This window comes from Zea mays, chromosome 7 (genome assembly GCF_902167145.1).
Source record: "Zea mays cultivar B73 chromosome 7, Zm-B73-REFERENCE-NAM-5.0, whole genome shotgun sequence".
In the NCBI taxonomy this organism is placed as follows: domain Eukaryota; kingdom Viridiplantae; phylum Streptophyta; class Magnoliopsida; order Poales; family Poaceae; genus Zea; species Zea mays.
In genome coordinates, this window is record NC_050102.1 from 111,148,132 (window position 1) to 111,170,946 (window position 22,815).

The 22,815-nt window shown below is 45.5% G+C and overlaps 1 protein-coding gene across 8 annotated transcripts in view; it reads right to left on the reverse strand.

The window, feature by feature from the left end:
• Positions 1-1,454: 1,454 nt before the first annotated feature.
• Positions 1,455-22,815, reverse strand: part of LOC115072891 (zinc-finger domain transcription factor) — a 28,515-nt gene continuing 7,154 nt past the window's right edge. For 2 of the 8 annotated variants that reach the window (XR_004851298.1, XR_004851295.1), the window contains exon 12: positions 1,556-2,006. Coding sequence is in view for 1 of the 8 variants with exons in the window: in NM_001371038.1 (NP_001357967.1) it covers positions 1,926-2,006 (81 nt within the window). In the remaining 7 variants the exon portion in view is untranslated. Of the gene's footprint in view, positions 2,007-3,002; positions 17,310-17,456; positions 19,798-20,700; positions 21,103-22,815 lie in introns of those variants that run through there. The other 6 variants (XR_004851294.1, XR_004851297.1, XR_004851293.1 and 3 more) reach the window with 6 other exon arrangements.

Consider the following 22,815-nt stretch of genomic DNA (forward strand, 5'->3'; position numbering starts at 1 on the left):
ACTTTGATATCTAACCACATATTTGTTCTTCTTTTTAGATTTATGTCATTGTCCTTGATTTTTTTTGATAATAAAACTATCATTTTTCCCTATTCCGTTAGGGAACTTATCTGGTGCAAACCAACCCCTCCGTGCAACCATGTAAACTTTTAATCTGAACCACATGATGTTGATCCAAGGGGACGTGCGGAGGAGTGGGAGGGGGGATTTGAAAAAGTGTGATTAGCAGTGGGCGGTTAAGTGTAAAATTATCCACGATCTTGAGTCCCTTAGATCAACACCATATGGTTTAGATTAGAAGTTTGCACGATTGCACGGAAGGGTTGATTTGCACCTGATATGTTCCCATTCCGTTAACCATTCAATGGTGTTAGGTCGTAGTAAAAAGACAAATATATCTTTGTACCGTTGCCTCTACTTTTTCAATAGCAATTTCATATGTTTCTACTTTTAAAACTAAATATTGTTAGAACTACATATATTGTTCAAACATATTTTTAATAGAACATTGATTTTTTTATAAAAATTGGTTGTATTTTGAAATCAAATTTTGAATAACATGTGAGAGTATTTCCAAAAATTCTTTTATATGGTTTGCGATAATAATTTAACTATATTGACAATATTTTTAAAAACATCGACAACGGTTAGATATATTTTAACTATATATAAAAATCCATATTGTCACTCTAATGTTCTATACTTATAAATTTAATATACAATATTAGGGTGACAATGTAGAGTTATATATGCAGTTTAAATATAGTTAAATTGTTGTCTGTATTTATTTTTTTCTAAATTGTAGGCAAATTATTGTCAAAATTTTCAGAAAAACAATATTGTCAATATAGTTGGATTAATGTCATAAATAATTTAAAATAAATTTTTAAAAATACTCTAACAAGTTGTCCAAATTTTGATTTTTAAAATACAACCAAATTTTATAAAAAATGAAATTTTGTTAAAAATGTTTGAATTGTAATGTTGTTCTAACAATATTTAGTTTGAAAAGTAGGAACTTGTGCAATTGCTATTAAAAAAGTAGGGGCAATGGTGCAATGATATATTTGACTTTTTTACTAGAACTTAACGTCATTAAATAGTACTCCCTCCATCCCTAAATATTTATCGCTATAGTAGTCATGCCGATCAAACTTTCTTAAGTTTGACTAGATTTATAAAATATATTAGTAACATTGATATATTAGATTTATAAAATATATTAGTAACATTGATATCTTTAAATAATTTTACAACAAAAATAGATTCAAAGACCTGGTACTAATTGTATACTATAAATATTAATATTTTCTAATATAAACATAGTCAAACTTAAAAATTGTTTACTCCTCGAAAAGTGAGAACGACCAACATTTGTGAACCGAGGGAGTATCAACTATAAAAGACTGTCAAAAAAACTGCGCTGTAGTGCATTGGCGAATAAGAGATTTTTAGGCAAATTTCTTCTTGTTCGCATTACGATGCAGTTTCTACGGTATTCGGTAATAATAACGCCGAAAGCATATGTTACTCGTATAGACTGTAGACAGTTATAGATAACAGGGGCAAGGCCTTTTGGAAACGAAGCCACATTTTGTAGATTTACAGTATGACATCTATTTTTTTCAGCATGCCCAGCTCTTCAGTGATGCACACCATCAGCAAAATCTACCATTTTAGGCCTTTTTCGATTGTATAGGGATCTCATCAAATCTCTTTCTATTCAGTTAAAATAAAAAAAAAAAATTTAATCTCCTCCAATCCCTTCCTAACCGAGCCCTTATTAGTAATATTTCCAAGATTATTATTTGTGCCGACAAGCAAAGCAACTAGCGCTACCCCACGTCTACTGTCGCACAACATCGCATCATGTTCTCTAGTTTCCCTCGTTGACTAGCAGAAACCCAGATATGATGCCAGCTTGTTCAGGCGGACTCGCGGGGTGTGCAAGGCTCTTTCAGAATCGCCAAAGCATGCTCAACGGCATAGACGATCATCTTCTTCACCTGCAACCATAACGAGGGGGGGAAACAGTGTCAGTGGTAGCTCACGGTTCTTGATTCAATCATCTCTTGCCTCTTGGAGTACTTGTAATTTTGAAATAGACAACCACTTCTCACAGTTATTGGACTAAGACTCTTGCTTTGGTATCAAAAGTATAAGAGGGCATACATATCTATCACTATCAGGTAACAAGATGTTTAGTACATATCAATTGATGTAGAGTCTCTAGCTCAAGGAATATCAACCACATGAATATCATAAATGAATGACTGGTCAGATAGCCTAAACCCTAAACTCCATTATCACAATAACAATTGTCCCTATATCTGCATCATTTGAGTGAGTTTGGACACAATCATTAGGACAAGCAAGTCCTTCTGGGGGTTGGTAATATAACACCCGCAGTGAGCCCAATAAAACATGCAAGTTGTGCTGGCTTATTGAGCATGAAAGGGTCCACATGTAAGTGTGTTAAGAGAATACATAAAAGCCAATGCTCTGTCCTGAGCAGAAGGGAGCAGATATTCAGAAACAAGTAATTGAGTAAGGGCCCAGCACTCGTATAGAGATGCCTCTGTTTTTTCTCTGCTTAACTCACGTCCGCAATTTGATCTCGCTGCCAGCAACGGGTGGGACATAGCCATAGGACATCCGGTCGTGGTGCCTACTCACTGAGTAGACATCACATTCATAACCGCATGAGGGAAAATGAATCCATGGAAATTCGAAGGGTGTGGCATCATTGTGAAGCTCGGTAGCAACATACCTTGAACTAGTTTACATGGTGCCCTCAAAGAAATAATAAATTTGTCGGCAGAGGCAAAGATTTTTTGGGTGGCCGCAGGCCTGTGGTTACTGGACGAATAAACTGCTCTTTGGACTCAAACACTAAGCTTCTATGCCAACTGTATGTTGTTTTGCAATCCATAGAATGATAGAACTAAAGACCTTTTCCCAAGCAGCTTAGCCCATGAATGAACAATAACTTCTTAGTATACCTTCGGGATTTGTCGAGCTCGCCATTAGGGCCTGCTGTTCTTCACTGGCAACGGTGAGCTGAGAGCGAGTGGTTCATACACGGATGGTGAACCTGGCGGCAACCTTCCCTCCAATTCCCGTGCGCAAATCTAGATCGAATAGGTGTATATTGGCGTGGGGTATACCGGGAACGATGGTTCCCAAGCTGACACCCTCTGGCCTTTTAATATCGCGCGGGCGTGAAAGAGGGACGCGACCATTACGGTTATCGCCCCCTCCCGATCAAAGCGCTGCAGACTCGGATAGAAGCGTTAGGATAAGATCAGACCGAGTCTGAGATCAACCCAACATTCTCCCCCTTTAATCTCATACTTATTTGCTTATACTTAAAACTTTCTTTCTTATTTAACTTCTTAACTTATGACTCCCACTTTTCAATAGATCAGTGTGCCAAGACCAAGGCGTTGCAGCAAGTTGTTAGACACTGCTGAAACTATCTCAAAATGAAGAACTTAATACTTGAGAGACATGTTGCATTTTCATGACCCCTTAGTCTAGTATTATAGGTGCTCCATTAAACCCATGATTGTGTGTTTTCTAAACACATTGGGTGCAGTGGAAGCCCTTTTGAGCGGATCTACAAGCATTTGCTCTGTACATATATGCTTAAGGTCAATTGTTTGGTACTAGACTCTCCTTTACAACATAATACTAAAAGTCAATGCGCTTGGCACCAACACTTGACTTGTTATAGGAGTAACATATTGCTAGCTCATTATCACAATATAACTTCAGTAGTTTTGATATGTTGGCTACCACTTTTAAACCAAGTAAAAATTTCTTAAGCCACGTAGCCTGCCCCGTTACCTTATAACATGCAACAAACTCAGCCTACATTGTGGACGATATAGTGAGTATTTGTTTTAAGCTTTTCTACAATATAGCTCCTCCTGCGAGTGTGAATATACAACCTTTTTTTTTTCTCGAACACGTGGGAGAACCACGCATCAATATATATTAAGAAGATAAGAAAAAGGGTCTAGAAAAGACCCAGTACAAAGGTGCCCAGGAAGCACCAAAAAAAAAAACTATAACCAAACCTGCCTAAGAGCAGCAGCCCCTCCAAGACCCCATAATAAAGCCTCATCATGGATGGACAGCAAAATTGCGTGAATGTTTGGGGAAGCATTGTCAAACACACACGCATTTCTATGCTTCCAAATCTGCCAAGCTACTAAAATTACAATAGAGTTGAAACCTTTTTTCTTATGCTTAGACACTTGTCTTTCTGCCTCACTTCACCAATCTTGAAACCCTGTAGCATCAGACGTGGGAGCAAGATGTTGCAAACCTAGCCTGCTTAGTGTTGTAAACCAAACTTCCCTCGTAAAAACACAATCCACCAGCAAGTGATGCACTGACTCATCCTGCTGATCACACAAGGGACAACTATCTGGATGATCCATTCCATGACGTGCCAGTCGATCAGCCGTCCAACATCGGTTGAGAGATGCAAGCCAAATGAAATACTTGCAGCGCGGGGGGCCCAAGTCTTCCAGATTCTTGTAGCAGGCTCAAAGGTTGTTGCACCACCATGGAAGCGCAAATAAGCAGAGCTGGCGGAATACAGCCCCGAGGAGGATGGCAACCACCGATGTTGATCCTCCACATTAGGGTACAGTTGCACCTCTTGGAGTAAATCCCAAACCAATAAAAATTCAAACAGCACCTGCGCCGTAAGGCTTCCAGAGATATCATGCACCCAACCATTGGCTGTTAAGGCGGCTTGGACAGATCTGCGCCGTCTTATATTCGCGGGCACCCGATTTATTAGAGCGGGGGCAATCTGGAGCAAAGATTGGCCCTGAAGCCATTTATCTGTCCAGAAGAGAGTGTTTGCCCCATTACCAACCACCGAACACACAGAGGCTGCGAAGAGAGCTGAAGCAAATCTGTGCACCTTTATTTTAAAATCTGCCCAAGGCCTAGCTGGTTCAGTTTTCTGGAGCCAAAGCCATCTCAAATTTAAAGACCATCCCATAACTTGCAAATTGTGAATTCCCAACCCACCAAGAGAGAGGGGACGACAGACCTTGGACCACCCAACGACACAATGTCCTCCTCTAATGTCAGTTCTTCCTTTCCAAAGAAAACCCCTGCGAATCTTGTCTATTGCCTTGATTACCCACCTTGGACATTGCAAAGCAATTAGATGATAAATGGGAATAGCAGTGAGCACAGCTTTAACCAAAGTTGCCCTTCCGGCCAGGTTAAGATTAGCAGCTTTCCAGCCAGGAAGCTTTGCTGCCACCTTATCAATAAGCTCCAGAAAGGATCTTCTAGGGAGCTTTTTAACAGAGAGAGGAAGACCTAGATATTTACATGGAAAAGGAACAACATTGCAGAGTAACATCTGTCGAGCAGCAGCAATGATATGCTCGTTGCACTGAATAGGTGTCATACTGCACTTATTTATGTTTGTAATCAGCCCTGATGCCTTGCCAAACACCCTCAACAGCTCCTTGACCACACTCAGCTCATTTCTGTTAGGCTGAACAAATAATACAACATCATCGGCGTAAAGAGAGACCCGCTGGCCCCCTCCCCTTCTTAATAAAGGTCCCAAGAGCCCAACCTCATTTGCTTTCTGAAAAAGAGAGTTCAGCACATCCATTACTAATATAAAGAGCATTGGGGAGAGAGGATCTCCCTGCCGCAGGCCTTGCTGGTGACAAATGAGATCTCCTGGTTCCCCATTAACTAGCACTCGAGTAGAGGAGGAACACAATAGCTTAGCAATTAAATTACGCCAGAATAGACCAAATCCCACATGTTCCAGAACTTCAAGGAGGAAAGGCCACGAAACTGAGTCGAAGGCCTTGCCAATGTCTAACTTCAGCAAGATTCTAGGAATTTTCTGCCTGTGAATCGCTTTTGCAGTTTCTCTAACCATCATAAAATTGTCATGAATACTTCTTCCCTTGATGAATGCACTCTGATTGGGGGAGACCAAAGTAGGGAGGATTGCAGCAAGCCTATTGGCCAGAATCTTGGTGAGAATCTTGGCAAAACTGTGAATTAAACTAATCGGTCTGAAGTCTTTTACCTCCACAGCCTCAGCCTTTTTTGGTAAGAGAGTCACATACGCCGAGTTAAGGAGATAAAGCTTGGAAGAGTCCCCCTGGAGAATTACTGACAGGGCTGCCAAGAAATCCCCTTTGACAACCGTCCAGGCACACTTATAAAAACGCCCAGTAAAACCATCTGGGCCCGGGGCTTTGTCCGAAGGAATAGACTTGATAGTATTCCAGACCTCTTCTTCACTAAATCCATGATCCAGCACTTCAAGATTGTTGGCTGGTCGGTGGAAGACTCCCAAATTGAGGGTAAATTCCCTAGAAGCAGCAACCCCAAGGAGATTATTGTAAAAATTCCAAACAGCATGTTTCTTTTCTGCTTGATCAACCACGATCCGATCCTCTACTTTCAGTTTGCCAATAAAATTTTTTCTCTTTCTATACCTTGAATGGTGATGAAAATAAGCAGTGTTAGCATCGCCCTCCTTCAACCAGTTCAGACCACTCCTATGTCTGGCCATTGTTCTCTCTAATGATGCCAGCCCCAAAGAGTGGTGTTTTAGTTTACGACGCAGCCATTCTTCATGATAGGAGAGATCTCTTGAATCTCTAGCAACTTCCAGCCTATGCAGAATCTCATTAGTCATTACCAGCTGCCGTTTAACATGCCCAACCCTTTTGCTACTCCAAGATTGGAGGTGTTTAGATAGCCTTTTTAATTTATCTGCCATCCGCTGCAAAGGACAAACCGCTGCAATTGGTTGACACCAGGAATTTTCTACCTCTGTCATGAAACCTTCCAACTTAGTCCAAAAACTTTCAAAATGAAAACGACGTTTGCCTTGAGTGAACTCGTGCAAACCCACCACCAGGGGACAGTGATCAGAGATTGAGGAAGAGGAACTTTGCATCAAACAATCAGGAAATAGATCCTCCCAGTCCCTGGAATAGAAAAATCTGTCAAGACGCACAAGGGTGGGGGATGACCTTTCGTTGGACCACGTGAATTTCCTTCCCAAAAGCGGGAGCTCAACTAACTGCAGATCATTGATAATCCTCTGGAATCTCCCCATCATGGCCCTATCAAGGTTGTTGTTATTTTTGTCTTCAGCCCGATAGATTAGATTAAAATCCCCCCCAACTGCCCATGGCCCAACACAAACAGACCGGACCATGCGGAGCTCCTGCAGAAACTGCAACTTTTTTTCATCAGATTGTGGTCCATAAACTCCAGTAAACCACCAGGGAAGGTTACTATCATGATTGAACTGAACTGAAATTGAAAATTCATCCACCCTTGTCTGGAGAGCAGAGCACACCGACCCTTTCCACGCAAGCAGAATACCCCCCCGAGTGCCAATGGCTGGTAGAAAGGTGAACTGATCAAACACATTTCCAAGGAGGGAGAAGACCATAAATCTGGAAATAGATTCCTTCTTCGTTTCTTGCAAACACACTATGTCGGGGCGAGTAGACTCAACCATCATACGCACAGCATCCCTCCTAGCTTTCCTATTAAGACCTCTGACGTTCCAAATGAGGATTTTTGACAGATTCATTGATAACAGAAATACAACCAACATAATGTGAGGCTACAGCAGGCCATCAAGCACACGTTTCAATGCTTAACTCCCTAAGCAAAGGAACATCCAAGCATTCTTGCACATTATCTGGGACCGACCATCCAAACAAAGCTGCCAGGGCCTTGATGTGAGAGTTGGAAAGGGGTTTGTCAAACAGCTGTCCAAATTCCTCCAGCATTTCATCAGTCACAGCCACCTGTGAGTTTGTGACGTTCAACTTCAACATGAGCTCCGCCTGGACTTGTCTGACTGTTGAATTTAAGCCTTCCCTTTTCTTTGACAAGCGACTACTGCGACGTGGGACAAAATCTGGCGGAAGCTGTTTAGTTCTTTTTTGAATTGGAGGTTGCGGAAGCAAGCAGTCAATGTCTCTTGTGATATTAGCCACCAGTTTCATAATGGGGGTCGCCTCCTCCAACTGAGAAGAAACACCAGCAGGTGCCAGATCCAAAACTGGTGCCGACACCACCATCTGGGATGAAACCGGTGCAGGTATCTGAAGTCTGCCCTTTTTCAATCTTGAGTACACCTTCGGTCTGGGGCTCTCAAGGACCTGAGCATCAAGTGACATTCCAGCGGGAGAGTTCCTGTCCGCCTCCGACGTCCCAACCAAAGATTGAGTTGAGGTCAGCCGGGGGACCAACTCGATCCCGACATTGAAACTGTTGCGGGGCGAAACGGTCTTGGTCAGCCTCTGCAACCCGACAAACCTCTGTCGGGGAGAGCCCGACCCAAGCGATTTCAGCGACCCAGCCAACCTTGTCCACATGGGCCCCCCGTGCCCATCCATCTGCGGCTGTTGCACAACTGGAGCATCAACAGCACAGCCCACAGAGCCAACCTTTGCGCAGACTGTCCCGGGACCTGTGCCCATGTCTGCTGCCGTGAGTTCCATCTGGACAGCCAACACCTCCCTGGCAGGAACGGCTACCATGCTCCCAGTGTGTGCTTCGGCTCCTGAGCTGACCGCCATCATTCCCCCAGAGTGCGCCTCGGTTCCTATGTCGGCCGCCAGCATTCTCCCAATGTGCGCCTCGGTTCCTGTGCCTGCCGCCAACCATGAAGGAGAATGGACCGCACGTCCCATTGAAGAGGCCACCTCCTCGACTCCCGCCACAGAATTAACCGCCAGCCGCCGCACAGGGGGAGGCACCTCCTCGACCCCCGCAGCAACCAGCAATAAAGGGAGGGGGCAATGCAGCCGTCGCACCTCCTCGATCCCCGCAGCAAGGTCCTCCTCGGCTCCTGCGCCAATCGTCAGCGATAAAGGAGATCCGTCCAGCAGGCGCGTTGGGGAGGCCACCACCTCGATTCCTGCAGCCGGGCCCGCTGCCGAGAGGGCACAGCGCTGGACCGCAGCACCACGACCACCAGACGTTGACTGTCCCCTCGGGCCCAGACGCTGGAAAATTGGGCGCTGATGCCGCCCGCCGTCCGGACGTGGAGAATTGGAGTCGTCCGAATGCCTCCCGCCGCCATCCTCATGCCGATCCCGTCCATCAGCCGCAGGGGAATGAGCTGGAGGGGGGTCGAAATTCGTCGGAACCATCACAGCAGTAACAACCACCTCAATATCATAGGAAAGACATCTTTTCTCCTGCACATCCGTCCCCGGCTCAACAATGAGGAGCTTCATCGGCCGAGGGAACAAATCTGTGTTCAAACACCATGCACGAAGCCTGAAGGAAGACAGATCATTCTTCAATGACGTGCTCGGATGAATGTCTGTGATAATGCAAGAGTCACGGAGCAGATACTCCACCGTAGAACGATCCCATGCGTGGGCTGGGATGCCATGAACCTCGACTTCCACCAGTGCTGGCAACCTAGCCGCCTCAGCATGAGCCAACCGCGACCACCGTCTGAATTGAAGATTGAAAAGAGGGCCCCTAAACAATTTTCCTCCGCTGAAGACTCTATCAGCCGAACTTTCATCCGGTAACAACAATAGGAAATCTTCTGGCAAGGACTGATGAATCGATATTGAATTAACGTCAATTCCAAAAGCCCGAGCCACTTCATCCCGCACTTCAGCTCCACTGATCTCCGGTCTGCTGCCAACAATAGAGACGAACAAAGCCCGGCGAAGAGCCGCCTCCTCCCGAGCCATAGCAGTGGAGAACTCAAGCATGCAGGTCTTCACTCTCGACTGCGTCCCTACTCCTGGCGAGGGCTCCAAGGTCGAAGCGGCACCCACCGGCGCTGTGGACTGCCAAGAAACCTCCTTATGACGTTTAGCCCGCCTCCTCTTCTTCTTACCAGAATGACTCGAGATATTGCTCTCCACCAAGCTTGCCTCTGCTGCCGGAGAATGAGAAAACTTCGACGGCGGCAGCTGAGGGCCAATTCTTTGCCACACAGACATCCTGTGATTGAGCACAGAGGATGGAACCGGTGGACCTAGCCGCTGCCAAACCTGAACACGCCCGCCTTGCACCCTTGGTGGCTTTCCAGACGTCCCTTTCTCTACCGGGAGAAGAGAGGGACACCTCCTTGCTTGATGCCCAAGAAGACGACAGCGGAAACAGCGAGTAGGGCGTCTGCACACAGCAACGAAGTGGTTGCTGGACAGACAGTTGAAACACTTCCCACGGAGGTCCACCGGACGACGCGGAGCTTGCTCAAACCGCCGCCCACGCCGCCTTTCAACGGTTTGCCACCCGTCGACTTCCTGCCGCCGAGGAGACGGGGGCAAGGAATGACGCACCAGACCTACTTGACGTCGCCCAGAGACCGCCTGCCGGAGGTCCTCGACGTGACCCCGGACCACCACCTCCTTTGCAGACCTCAACTGTGATCCCCGAGAAGGAGAGGATGGCACTGCACTCAACTGGATGAGTGTAGCATCTTTATAGGAACAGGGCTCACCGGAAAAAGGACCACCACCTCCGTCGCTCCACCTCTGGAATTTGGACCGTCCTACCTGAGAAGATACACCACTGTGACTGGGTTCTGACGCCTGGCTAAAAGTGGGTGTGGACGCCGAGTTCGGGGAGAATGCCGGCGAGGGGCTGAGGTGGGAGGGGGCATCAGAACTGGGTGGGAAGGACTGGGTTAGAGGGTGAGAGGGAAGGGCTGGCTTAGAGGGTGGGAGGTCTGCCATTTCACTGTGCTATTTCCAATAACCTAACATGGACTTTCTACCTTCTTCACATCCCGTATAATCTGAATCTGAATATCCTATGGTTTCAAGGCTAGTTGATTTTTGTATGTAAATATGAGGCCTTTTGTTTTTTTGCAAATACCACAAGACTTTATTAACGAATTTCCAGTGTTCTATTCCTAGATTCTTTTGAAATTTGCCAAACATCCCAATTATGAATGTCAAGTAAGGGCCTTTGTTTACAAGTTGTCCGACTAATCGCGATTAGTCGGGCTGGTCGCCTGAAAGTGGTCGATTAGCCGAACGACTCGATCAGACTTTCTAGTTGTCCAGATCGTCCGATTAAGCGTCCAGATCATCGATTAGGCGCCCGATTAGAGGGTTTTTGGTCGTCCACTGGCGACTAGGGTTTAGTGGCGGCTAGGGTTTACTATTGGGCTTTATTGTTTTTACGGCCCATCTACAGTCACATAAACAGCTTGCCTCCCCTCACAAAACCCTGTCGGCGCCCCTTTCCAACCCGTTCTCTCCAACCCGTGGCGGCTAGGGTCCAGTGCAGTCACCGGCAGTTGTCCAGTGCACTAACCGACGTCTGCTGCAGTTCACCCGCACCGGCTCTGCACCCACTTCCAGCGTCTCTAGATCACCGGCATTGGCTCCAGATCAGCACCAGTGACAACTTACAACGGGCAAGATGAGCTCCCCTCCTCCCCCTTTTCTATCTTATTATTAGTATGTCCGCAGTCTAGTTCTTGCCTTCTTGGTTCTTACCATCACATTCACAACACCAGTGTTTTGTTCCATGACTTCTGTCTGCTCTACAGCTCTAGTCAATAGACAGAGTACCGATTAGGCGTCCTAATCGTCGCCCTAATCGCGATTAGGCGCCTGATCCGTCCTCTGAATCGACCAGCTGGTCGCCCGACTTGAAAACAATGGTAAGGGCGAATACATATTTGAGCATACATTATGCTTCCGACAACCGAAGCGTATGGAACCGATTTTATTCGAAGTGACCTCATATTGGTTCCTGGGGCATTGATCACTTCCCAACTTATCGTCCTTGACTACTGGAGCAGGTGTGTGGTTACACGCATGCATACTAAATTTCATAAGAACATTATGTATGAAGGCCTTTTGATAAACCTAATACATCTTTCTTTCTATCTCGGTGAATCTCAATTCCCGAGACATAAGATGCCTCTCTGAGATCTTTCATATCGAAGTGGGAGGATAGGAAACTCTTAGTTTCTAATAGCAGATTCTTTATCACTGCTCACGAAAAGGATATCATCCACGTATAGTATGAGAAAGATGAATTTTCCATTCTTAAACTTTGCATGAATGCAATTATCCTCTATGTTTTTCTTAAACCCAAAGTTACTAACTGTCTTGATGCTTGCTTTAATCCACAAATGGATTTGTTTAGACAATATCTCAAGTTTTCTTCGCCCTTCATGATAAAACCTTTGAGTTGTGCCATGTAGACATTCTCAACTAATTCACCATTAAGGAATGTTGTCTTTACATTCATATGATTTAATTCTAAATCATAGTGTGCGACAAGCACCATAATTGTTCTAAAATAATCTTTTGACAAGACAAGTAAGAAGATTTCATTATAATTGATTCCTTCTCTCTAAGTGGAGCCTTTAGCCACAAACCTTACTTTAAATCTTTCTATATTCCCTTCGGAGTCATGTTTCGTCTTGTAGACCTACTTACAACCTACTATCTTAGCCCTTCTAGGGATTTCTACTAAGTCACAAACTTGGTCGGTACTCATAGATCTCATTTCATCCTCCATGGCCTTAAGCCACTTGGACGAGTCAACACTACTAATGGCTTCCTCAAAAGAGGTAGAATCGCCCTCGTCGCCTATATCCTCACTCATAAATCTCATAATCATCGGGGATCGCTGACCTCCCATTCCTTTGAGATCTTCTAAGAAGAGGTTCATCACTTTGCACTTGAGGTTGTTCTGGCTCATCCATTTACAGGGACAGTGACGTGAGATACTATTACTAGGGACTAAGGGACACTAACGTTCATATCTGAAGTACCAACAACAGGTGTCGCAGCAACGGGTGCTATGACTACAACAGGTATCGAGAAGAATGGCTCAAAGATCATTGGAATTGAAGCACACACCCGCTTCTCATCAAGGCCAATCTCTCAGGGAAACTATGCTCCCCCTAATCATATCATCTTTGTCTCATTTCTACAAACTTAGTATGTCTGTCAGGATAGTGGAAATGATATCCCTTTGGTTTTTCTGAATAGCCAATGAAATGGCAGCTTATTGTCTTAGATTCCAGTTTTTTGATATTTGGGTTAAATATCTTTAGTTCTGTTGTGCAGTCCCACACATGCAAATAATTTAGTGAATCCTTCCTCTCAATCCATAACTCGTATGGTGTTTTAGATAACTTACTGGTAACTCTATTAAGGATGTGTGCAACGGTTTTCAATTCTTCTATCCATAAATTAATCGGCAAAGTGGAGTGGCTTATCATACTTCTTACCATATCGATTAAGGTATGATTGCGTCTTTCAGTCATTCCATTTTGCCGAGGGTTACCTGAAATTGAATACTGGTCAACTATACCACTTTTCTATAGTAACCTTGCAAATGTTCAGGAACTTGGCCATAAGGGTATGCTTTCCGTAGTATTCACCACCACGGTCTGATCTTACTATCTCGATCTTTAAATCATGTTGATTCTCTACTTCATATTTGAATATCTTAAACTTGTCTAATGCTTCTGATCGTTCCTTCATTGGATAAATATACCTATATCGTGAAAGATCATCAGTAAATGTAATGAGTGAATCAAAACCATCAATTGTTTTCATAGGTAGGGACCACAAATGTCCGTGTGAATTATCTTTGAAACTTTTGCACTTCTCTTTACGCCTTTCTTAATTTGTTTCATATATTTTCCCTTGATGCATTCTATGCATTGGTCGGGATTTGAAAAGTCTAATGGATAGAGGATTTCTTCTCTAATTAACTGTTCAATCCCCCTCTCAAAATATGGTCTAAACGACAATGCCACAATTTCGATGACGATTCATTCTCATTTAGTTCGCTTACTGCTCACATCACATATATTCACAGTAGAAAAGACCTTTAACTAATTCACACGATCACAATTGGGAAGTAAATATAATTTGTCTTGTCTAATGGCAAGACCAACATCATTATGATTGCATTAATAATGCACTTTCTGTTCCCAAAGTGACGGTGAATATTATTGTCATCTAAACATAAAATTGAAACTAAGTTCCTTCTCATGAAAGGTACAAATAATACATTATCTAAATAAAGAATGAAGCCACTTTCTAATTCTAATAAAACACTTCCAATGACTTCAGCTTTAGCTTTGAGTCGATTGGCGACTCTAATATTTCTTTCTCCTCTTAAAACGGCCCTCTTCGTATGGAATCTCCATAAAAAAAATTGGTGACATACACAGTCGTACCAGAATCAATCCACCAAGTATCAGTAGGTAAATCTAAATACATATATTCATCTACAAATGTAACTTTATCCTTAATATTTATGTTTAGTCATTTGAGAAACTATACAATACTTTATTTGATGCCCTTTCTAAGGGCAGCACATGTAGATGTCATTATCTACCTATCCAAGTTGAACTATAAGAATGGACTTATCTCCACTTGTACTAGCTTCCTTATTGCATGATTTTGGGAAGGATTTCTCTCCAGTTGAACTTGAGCCTCTCTGATGAGGCACAAACTTCTTTCCCTGAATCTTAAACTGAGGCTTAAAAGTCTTCTTATGTTTATTATGGTGTGACTGTTTATTTGATTTACACGCCCTTTCTAGCAGCAGCACATGTAGGTGTCATTATCCACCTCTCCAAGTTGAACTATAGAGAATGGGCTTATCTCCACTTGTACTAGCTTCCTTATTGCATGATTTTGGGAAGGATTTCTCTCCAGTTGAACTTGAGCCTCTCTGATGAGGCACAAACTTCTTGCCCTAATTCTTAAACTGAGGCAAGCCTTCTTCTGTTTCTTATGGTGTGATTGTTTATTTGATTTACATTGTCACTTTTCATGGCTTTAAGCATGTCCTCTTCCTGGACACACATGGCTATGAGCTTTTCTATAGTCCACTTTTTTGGACTCATATTATAGTTTACAACTGTTGAAGTGAACTCATTGTATTGCATAGAGGTGGACTACAATATATAGAGACACATGAAACCCTAACCCTAATGGGCCGGCAGCCCAACAGTGGTGCCGGCCCACACACACTCACACACACATAGTCTAACATCCCCCCGCAGTCGCAACGGGGGCACCACACACGATGAGACTGGAGTAGAGGCCGAAGGTAGGAGCCGACGGGTTGAAATCCCCCCGCAGTCGCAGCGTCGTGATGGTGCGAATCTTGCGGCTGGAGTAGAGAACGGTGTGTGCTCCAAGAAGACGATAGCCCCTAGATGTCGAGGTAGCCGAAGTCGAGGTGGTCGTGGTCGGAAGACGCGCAGCAAAAGCCTGATCTTCAGGAGGGGTCGACGTTCGAGCGTCAACGGCAGGCAGGGCGACACAGCAAAAAGGCACCAGCAGGCCGACCTTCCTGCTTCTTCGATCGTCCGGGCGTCAAGAAGTCCCGCCAGGGAGGCCGACGGCAGCGCACGCGTCTGTGCCAGTCATGGTGTCCGCGCCCGCGGCAGAATAGAAGGGGAAACGACAGATCCGGCCGGGAAGGCCACGGCAGCGACGGATCCAGTCGGGAAGACACGATCCAGCCAAAGGGACGGCGGATCGAGCAGGAAAGGTCGTAGCAACGTGGATCCGACCGGGAAGGTCGCGGCAGCGACGGATCCAGCGAAGGCGAAGAAAGGGGTGGGCGGCGTGGCGTGTCCAGCCGGGCAGGGGCCTGCGCCGGACCTGGCAGAGGGTGTTGACGGCACCGGCGACGGGAGAAGCTCGAAGTGGGAGGCGCTGCTGGGGCGTCAGCATGGACAGCACGTGTGAGGACACAACGAAGAGGAGGGTGCACGTGCGGGGGACTCAGCGAAGAGGAGGACGCCGACCAAGGGAGACCAAGGGAGGCCGAGCAGTCACGCCCGCGCCGAGCTACGAGGGGCCGCGCGGTCGGTGTTGGGCGGCTGCGGCTCGGCCTGGTCGGGGCACGCGCGTCCAGGCTGGTGCAGGGCGCCGGTCGATGCAGGGGCAGGGGCCGCGGGCGTGCGCGCTGCCATGGACGTCGGGCGCGCGGGGAGCTCGGTTGCGCGCGGGCGCTGGGCGCGGCTCCTGGGCGCGGCATCGCGCGGTATGCGCGCGGGGCGGCTCGACGGGCAGCGGCTCGGTCGCTTGCAGGGCGCGCGAACTGGGAGACGCAGGGGGTTCGGCCGCCTGGTGCGCGGTAGAGTGGCTCCGCCGTGGCCGGGTGTTGGTGGCTGCGTGGCCTGGGCGCGCTCCTGGCGAGGTTGCGCAGGATGGCCGGGTCGTGCCCTGGCGAGAGGAGAGGGAGGCGGCCGGCGGCTGCTGAGTGCTGAGCAGGGGAGAAGGGCCGCCCCGGGAGGGTTGGATGAGCCTCCCGGGGCGGCGGCGCGGAAGCCGGTGACGGCTCGGAGGAGGCGGCGGCTGTTGGGTAGAGCCGCCGGCGGCTGCGAGAGAAACCCTAACCTAACCTAGTCTGATACCATGTTGAAGTGAGCTCATTGTATTGCATAGAGGTGGACTACAATATATAGAGACACATGAAACCCTAACCCTAATGGGCCGGCAGCCCAACAGTGGTGCCGGCCCACACACACTCACACACACATAGTCTAACAACAACAGATGTCTCAAATTATTTGGACAAAGACACTGATATCAAGTGAACTACAAAGTCATTCTTTAGCTCTATGTTGAAACTCTTAAGCTTATTAGCAAAATTGGTCATTTTTTGTATGTGCTCTCTTGTTACAAAGTCTTCATACTTTTCAATAACAATCTTCTTGATAATGGTACCAGCATAAGCCTTTTAGAAATCAGTAAACTGTTGTTGAATCTTGTTAAGGTACTCTATGTCACTTTGACACTCTAGGATTGCTCCCCTAATTGAAACTATAATAGAAGTCTTGGTGACAATTAAGCATTTCTTATTTGATCTCTTCCACTTTATGTGTTCGAGATTATACGTCATCGTGAGAGCAACATTATTAGTTGTCTCTGACATTCCTTCTATTGCCAACATGAGGCTAAGACCGTGTCCAACAATTCACCCATATGGTCATCCAAAACACTATTTTGCACTGTAGATTCCACTGTTCGCTAGAGTGGAGTTTGAATATGGGGATGGGTAAGCTACTGGAGATAGCCTAACAGGCTTAGGAATCAATGTCATAAGGCTTATTTGGGTTCAACTTATTTATGAGGAGTTTTTTTGAGAATCTGGTTGTGGGAAGAATCTAGCTGTGGAGAGAATCTGAGTATCGTGGACATGGATTTCAGATCGCCTGATCGTTTAACCTAGGCGATCAGCCAATTAGTCGCGATTAGGGCGACAATCAGGGAGATTAGTCGCCCCTAGTCGTCCACCTGGTCGCCAGGAGCTCAAGACATATATATATATATATATATATATATATATATATATATATAAGTGTATAACACTATATATGATAGTATATACTTATATAGTATAGGTGTAGAATATACTTAGAAGTTAGAATTGTTACTAACCTTGGATTAGAGAAAGGGTGATTAGTCCTTAGGATTTGGTAGAATATATAGGCACATCTAATATGGGCCACAGGGCATTAACACCCCCCTTCAAACTCAAGGTGGAAGTGGAGGATCTGAAGCATTGAGTTTGATCAAGTTGAGTCGACGTTGTTTTCTTGTTTGTGCTTTTGTGAAGAAGTCTGCAACTTGCATTTCGAAGGGCACATATTGAAGAATAATAGTTTTCTATTGACAATGAGACCGAGTAAAGAAAACATCAACACTAATATGCTTTGTAAGCTCATGCTTCACAGTATCATTTGCAATCTGTATGGCGCTAGTGTTGTCGCACAGAAGAGGTGTAGGAGTATCACAAGGGACACCCAGATCAGCTAATAACCATCTTAGCCATATAATCTCTGCAATAGTAGTAGCAAGGCCTCAAAGTTCTGCTTCTGCACTAGATCGAGATACAGCAGCCTGCTTCTTAGATTTCCATGCAATGGGAGAGGAACCAAGGAAAATACAGTAACATGTAATAGAGTGACGATCAATGCGATCACTCGCCCAAGTAGCATCTGAGTAAGCGTGAGGCCGAAGAGGACTATCACAATCATAAAACTGTGACTAACCTGGATTAGGCGAGATAATGGCCCCCTCGGGTACTGTAGCATATATATAGGCAGACAATATATATAGGCAGACAATAATATATGGGCCTTATGGGCCTTAACACCCCCTGTCAAACTCAAGGCGGAAGTGGAGGATTTGAAGCATTGAGTTTGAGTAGATGAAACTGATGTTGTACCCTAGTTTGTGTTTTTGTGAAGAAATCCGCAAGCTGTAATTCTGAGGGCACATATTGAAGATCAATGGTCTTCTGATGACAATGAGATCTAGTGAATGAGACATCAACACCAATGTGTTTTGTGAGTTCACGCTTCACTGGATCATGACAGATTTGTATAGCTCCAGTGTTGTCACAGCGAAGAAGTGTAGGAGAGTCACAAGAAACACCTAGATCAGCCAAGAGCCAACGAATCCAGATAATCTCATCAGTAGTAGTAGCCAGGGCTCGAAGTTCTGCTTCAGTACTAGATCTAGATACAACAGCTTGCTTCTTGGATTTCCAAGCAACAGGTGATGATCCAAGAAGAATACAGTAACCAGTGATGGAGCGACGATCTGTAGGATCACTGGCCCATGTAGCATCAGAGTAAGCATGAAGCTGAAGTGGGGAATTTGAGTCATAAAATAAACATTGTGTTTTCGTCCCCCGTAAATATCTAAGCACACGAAGTAAGTGCCCATAATGAACTGATGTAAGAGCAGAGACAAACTGACTCAAGATCTGAACCGCATGAGCAATATCTGGCCTGGTGACAGTAAGGTAAACTAAGCTGCCAACAAGATGTCTATATCGAGATGGATCCTCCAAAGGTGTCCCATCAGTCGAACGAAGAGATAAGTGAAGATCCATAGGCGTGGCAACAGTGCGAGTATCACTAAGACCAGAACGATCAAGAAGGTCTTGTATGTACTTGGCCTGAGAAAGATAAATACCATTTTGAGTCTGCAAAACCTCAATGCCCAAAAAATAACTGAGTGCCCCCAAGTCAGACATTTGAAATTCCTTACTCAGGTACGCCTTCACATGAGCAATATGGTATGGATCATCGCCTGTAATCAACATGTCATCAACATATAGTAATAGCAACGTGCGTCCTCGTGAAGACACATGAATGAACAATGCAGGATCATGATCACTAGAATAGAAACCACAAGCCTTGATGACAGAAACAAATCTCTCAAACCAAGCACGAGGAGCTTGTTTGAGACCATACAAGGCTCGACGGAGACGACATACATGCCCTGAGGGAACCTCTATCCCAGGAGGTGGATGCATATAGACTTCCTCATGTAGATCACCGTGAAGAAAAGCATTTTTGACATCCATCTGAGAGATAGTCCAAGAAGATGAGGCTGCAACAGCAAGTAAGGCTCGGACAGTAGTCAGATGGGCCACAGGTGCAAAAGTCTCATCATAGTCAATACCCTGAGTCTGTTGAAAACCTCTGGCCACAAGACGAGCTTTATATCGCTCAATAGACCCATCAGATTTGGTTTTAACTTTGAAGACCCATTTGCACGTGATAGGTACAACACCAGCAGGTAACGGAACAACATCCCATGTACATGTGCGATGAAGGGCATTTAATTCATCAGTCATAGCAAGCTGCCACTCAGGTATACTAGAAGCCTCTTTATAAGATGATGGTTCAGCAATGACTGCACCGGCACGGGAAAACCCATAACGTTCTGGAGCTGCAATAGTGCCACGGTCACGAAGATGATACCCCTGATTAAAAACAACATGAGAGTCACCATTGTTAGTACAAGTATCAGCAACAGGATCATCATCAAGACTGGCCGTGGGATTAGATCGAGGACGACGAATGTAAGTCTGAGTAACAGGTGGTTTGGAATAGTAAGACTGAGATGGTGTGGAAGTGGAAGGTGGTGTGATGAGAATAAGAACATCCGGTGTAGAAACAGTAGGTGGCAATACTGATGAAGTATCAGAAATGGGAGGAAGGCTCATGAAGGAGGTAGACTTTGTGGAATTAAAAGAAGAATGAGTGGACGAGTTGTAAAAGAAGGGTCGGTTTTCATTAAAGCTCACATCTCGAGAAATACGCATGCGACGAGAAGATGAATCATAACACCAATAGCCTTTATGTTCAGGGTTGTATCCAAGAAAAACACACTCAACAGATTGAGCAGTCAATTTAGTACGTTCACGAGGTGATAATAGTACATAACACGTACATCCAAAAACTCGAAGGTGGTCATATCGTGGAGTTCCTAAAAGGACTTCACCAGGTGTTTTGCTAGAGAGTTTGGATGACGGTTGTCTATTGATGAGGTAAACCGCAGTAGAAACTGCTTCACCCCAAAAATGTGAAGGAACAAAAGAAGATATCAACAAAGTGCGAGCAGTTTCTATAATGTGACAGTGTTTGCGTTCAGCCACACCGTTCTGTGCATGAGCACCAGGGCAAGAAAGTTGAGCAAGAGTGCCCTCTGAAGTCAAAAACTGGCGAAAATTATCAGATAAATATTCACCACCAGAATCAGAACTAAAGGTTTTAATATGAGTGGAAAATTGAGTGTGAATCATGCGAGCAAAGGTTTTATAAATAGAAATCAGCTCAGAGCGGCGTTTCATGAAATAAATCCAAGTGTAGCGAGAATGATCATCAATAAAAATGACATAGTATTTATATCCACCTTTTGACACAAAAGGTGCAGGACCCCAAATATCAGAGTGAACCAAATCAAAGGGTTCAACAGAATGAGAATCACTAGTAAAATATGGAAGTTGTATTTGTTTTCCAAGATGACAACCCTTACAATGAAAATTAGACTCAACCGAAGTATGACCTAAGCAACCTGACTTTATTAAAGTAGACAATCTAGAGCCACACAAATGACCTAGACGATGATGCCACTGGGCAAAAGACGCAACAGAAGAAAGGGTAGCTGAAAGCACATGCGCTGGAGATGTAGCCAAGGAAGGAAGCCGCAAAGAGTCCAAGATGTAGAGGCGAGGAGCGGCTCTACGGCGACGGCCAGTCCCAATCACTTCCCCTATGCGAAGGTCCTGTACAAAACAAGATAAGTCATCAAATCCGACAAAGCAATTATGATCCGTAATTTGACCTACTGAAAGAAGATCCATAGATAGCTCAGGGACAAAGAAAATATTAGGTACTGTAAAGTGAGGATCAGAAAGAGAACCCTTATGAGTAATGTGGCATACAGTACCATCAGCTGTCTGCACTGAAGCATCATCTATGACAGGTGTAGTAGAAGCCAACTTTGACTGATCAGACGTGACATGAAAGGAGGCTCCTGATTCAAGTACCCAGGCCGACTCTGAAGTAGAAGCGAACGAAGTGGCAGCAACAACAACTGAGCCTCTAGTAGATGGTCCTAGACCACGACCACGAGCAGCACGTCGTGCACGGAAATCAGTCAACTTCTCAGGAAACTTGACAAAGCAAAGCTCAGATCGATGATTGGTCTTGCCACAATGATCACAAGGCTTAAAAATATTCTTAGGTTTCTGGGCAGCAGCCAACACACTGTGAGGATTACCACCAGTAGAGGAAAGAGAGTTAAGACGAGTCTCTTCAGCAAGTAAATCAGACAACACCTTAGCCATTGTGAGAGTGTCAGAACCCTGAAGTAAACGAGCACGAAGAGAATCAAACTCGGCCCGAACACCCATAACAAATCTGTAAGTGAAGAACTTCTCAATAAACTTATGAGCCGGACATGGATCAGCAGTACAAGCAGGCACCATTGATGTCAAAGCACTCATCAGGCGATCAAAGGCTGAGTAGTACTCATCAATACTCATACCATTTTGCTCAATAACATGTGTCTGCTGCATGAGGGTGTGTAATAGAGCACCACTATCCTGAACAAAACGCTCCTTCAAATGAGACCAGATGGCTTTAGCAGTTTTGAATTTAGACAAACTCATAATCATAGACGGTTTGACGTTGTTCACCATAGCAGCCATCACTTTACCATCATTAAGCTGCCATATTTTGATATCAGCAGCATTGCGACGATCATCAGCAAGAACAGGTGCCGCATCAGTCAAATGGAAGAGTAATCCATGTCCCCGGAGTGCAGTCTCAACACAGAAAGCCCACTCCGGATAATTTTGACCATCGAGAGTGATATTGACCACAATAACATTGTCGCCATATTGAATTCAATGGAAATCAGTGAAACCAAACAAACCAGAGGAGCTGCAGCTGACAGCAGCCCGACTTGGACGAGTTGGCGAAGATCCTGGGCAGCGGAAGTCGAGATGGACAACGGTTGTCACCCTGCTGCAGATAATCAAGGCCACCTCGACTCTGCCCGCAATGGCAGCCACCTGCGCAGAAGCAGCGACGGCGTAGATCTGCAGCCCTGCCCGCAAGGCGAGGTGACTACGTTGGTGCAGGTGCAGAGAATAGCAGACCGACTGTAGACGAGGGACAGCAGGACGGCAGACACAGCAGGCCGACGGCGGACAAATCTGACAGCAGGCGGATCTGCGCGCTCCCTGGACGTTAGATCTGCGTAGAGCAGGCCGTGCGCAGGGACGGCAGCTGCGACGGCGGGCGGATCTGCGCGAATCCGCGATTTGCGCAGGGACGGCAGGTCGACGGGCGACGGACAGCGGATCCGGCGAACGGCGGATGCGCAGGGACGGTAGGTCGACGGCGCGGCGGACGGCGGATGGGGATCTGCGAATCCGCGACAAAGCGGCGGCCTGCTGCGGCGGCCAGCAGGCCGCCGACGGCGGCCGAGA